General features: G+C 35.7%; 1 protein-coding gene across 1 annotated transcript in view; it reads left to right on the top strand.

The window, feature by feature from the left end:
* The window catches only part of gna14 (guanine nucleotide binding protein (G protein), alpha 14), a 14501-nt gene that overhangs the window by 7154 nt on the left and 4713 nt on the right, over window positions 1–2634 (top strand). The window contains exons 4-5 of the mRNA XM_016538301.1: window positions 1394–1522; window positions 1605–1734. Coding sequence (XP_016393787.1) covers window positions 1394–1522; window positions 1605–1734 — 259 coding nt within the window. The remainder of the gene's footprint in view (window positions 1–1393; window positions 1523–1604; window positions 1735–2634) is intronic.

Raw genomic sequence — 2634 nt, 5'->3', positions numbered from 1 at the left:
TTAAATATTTACATGTATTTACATGTATATATTTATATTCATATATTTTATATTATATATAAATATCTTTAATATATAAACATAACATATTTTCTTAAATATATACATGCATGTGTTTGCATTTATGTATACATAATAAATATACACAAAGTACACACTCATAAACAAAAACTTTTATTTTGGATGCGATTAATCGCGATTAATTGTTTGACAGCACTAATATTATGTATATATATATATTAATATTACTTAAAAAAATATATATTTAATATATTAACTTTTTATTTCTGTGATGCAGCACTGAATTTTCATCTGCCATTACTCCAATCTTCAGTTTCACATAATTCTTCATAAATCATTCTAATATGCTGATTTATTATCAGTGTTGAAACATGATACTTTTTTCTTTCATAAATAAAAAGTTAAAAAGAAAATTTATTCAAAATAGAAACCTTTTCTAACAATATATGTCTTTACTATCACTTTTTTATCCATTTAACACATCCTCGCTGAATAAAAGGATTAATATCCTGAAAAAAGAAAGAACACATTTACTGACCCCAGACTTTTGAATAGTAGTGTATATTGTAAGACAACATTTCTATTTTGAATAAATGGTGTGCTTTTATACCTTTTTACTTATCAAAGAATCCTGAAAAAAGTATCACAGGCCCCACAAAATGTTAAGAAGCACAACTATTTCCAACATTGATTATAAATCAGCATATTAAAATGATTTCTGTAGGATCATGTGACACTAAAGGCTGGAGTAATGATGCTGAAAATTCAGCTTTGCTTCACAGGAATAAATTATATTTTAAATAAAATTGTTCTTTTAAATTGCAATAATATTTCACAAAATTACTTTTTTTTCTCTGTTTTTTGATACAGCCATGATGAGCATTAGAAACGTCTTTAAAAAACATTACAAATTTTACTGATCCCAAACTTTTGAACGGTAGTGTGTGTATATATACACACTTTATTACCGACTTATACTGTCACTGTGTAATAGTGCTTTTTTAAGAGCCCTACTTTCAATTTAGAAGTAAACTGTAATTTAGAAGAAAAAAGTAGCTGTCGCTCAGACTTTAGTGCAAATTCCTGGTCATTGGTTTGATTCAGGGAATTCATGAACTGAGAAATGTATGCAACAGAAGACTCTTTTTTACCTCAGCACACAATTAAGCGTTTTACTACAGAAAATAAAAATATTTATGACATATTGCATGATATATTAATTAAAAATATGTATAACTTTATCATATGAAATTGAAACTTTCCTTTGTGTTTGGTGAATTTTGGTGGCCATTTAGGGCTTTGGACAAATAACTAAAAAGGAATTTTCGTGGTTTCTCAAAGTCTGTTTTATTTATTTTTTTCTGTTTACTAGTTACCTCGATGACATTGACAGAATATCTGCATCCTTTTACTTGCCGACTGTTCAGGATATTCTGAGAGTCCGAATTCCAACCACAGGCATCATTGAGTACATCTTTGACCTCCAGACAGTCATATTCAGGTAACTCTTAATTATATGGTGGTGTGAAGATGGATGACTGACAGTGACCCATTTTATAATTCAAAACCTCTTCTTTTTGTAGAATGGTTGATGTTGGAGGCCAAAAGTCAGAAAGACGGAAGTGGATCCATTGTTTTGAAAACGTTACTTCCATCATCTTTCTGGTGGCTCTGAGCGAGTACGACCAGGCCCTATATGAGTGTGCAAATGAGGTTAGTCACTTCCTTGTATTGTCTTAGTAGCTTTTCTGGGTTATTGAGATTTAGCATCATTACATCGTAGATGATTAAAGGTGCAGTAGGAGATCTTGGAAAATGCTAACTTTAGCCTGATAGCACTGAAAGCCAACGTCCCACCCTCCCTGCAATCGCCGTCCACAGCCACGCCCCCTGAACGCATATACGCTCACAGATCAGAGACAACATTACTAATGGCGCTTTTCCACTGCATGGTACGGCACGGTACGGCTCGGTACGGTTCACTTTTGGGGGGTTTTCCACTGGGTACAGTACCTGGTACCTGGTACTTTTTTTAGTACCACCTCGGTTGGGGTTCCAAGCGTACCGTACCGTTACCAAAACGTGACGTATAAACTCTGCTGATCACGGATTGGCCGGAGAGAATCATCGCTACCTGCGTCACTGAACTTGCTACACAAACACAAAAGAAGCGCTAGATTTAAATCAGCACAGCCAGCGAAGGATCAAACGCAGCTGTTTTGAACGAGTGCACCTTTTTTTAACAACCAAAAAGTGGCTGTTCCCCCTGTTGAGGAAGTACAGACGTTCCTCTCGTTGATAGCAGAGGAGCGGATCCAGCGAGAGCTTGATGGGGCGACGCGGAATGAAAAAGTTTTTTAGGAGTCGCGGCAGTAGAGGCGGCGCAACTATAACGACATGTGAATAATCCCGCCCACTCTAAAGCGGTACTAAACTGCAGGGGAAACGCAAACCGAGCCAAACCGAGCCGTACCGAGCCGAGTCGTACCACGCAGTGGAAAAGCGCCATAAGGGTGTATTCACACCAGGAAAGTCCGCTAGTTCACTTGATTTGGTTTGGACCAAATACAATGTTGATTTTTTTTGTTTAGTGTGATTCGCTTTCACATTGCC

The sequence above is a fragment of the Sinocyclocheilus rhinocerous genome, unplaced genomic scaffold, assembly GCF_001515625.1.
Source record: "Sinocyclocheilus rhinocerous isolate Xijiao unplaced genomic scaffold, SAMN03320098_v1.1 scaffold847, whole genome shotgun sequence".
Taxonomy (NCBI): domain Eukaryota; kingdom Metazoa; phylum Chordata; class Actinopteri; order Cypriniformes; family Cyprinidae; genus Sinocyclocheilus; species Sinocyclocheilus rhinocerous.
This window is presented reverse-complemented; position numbering and strand designations above follow the sequence as displayed.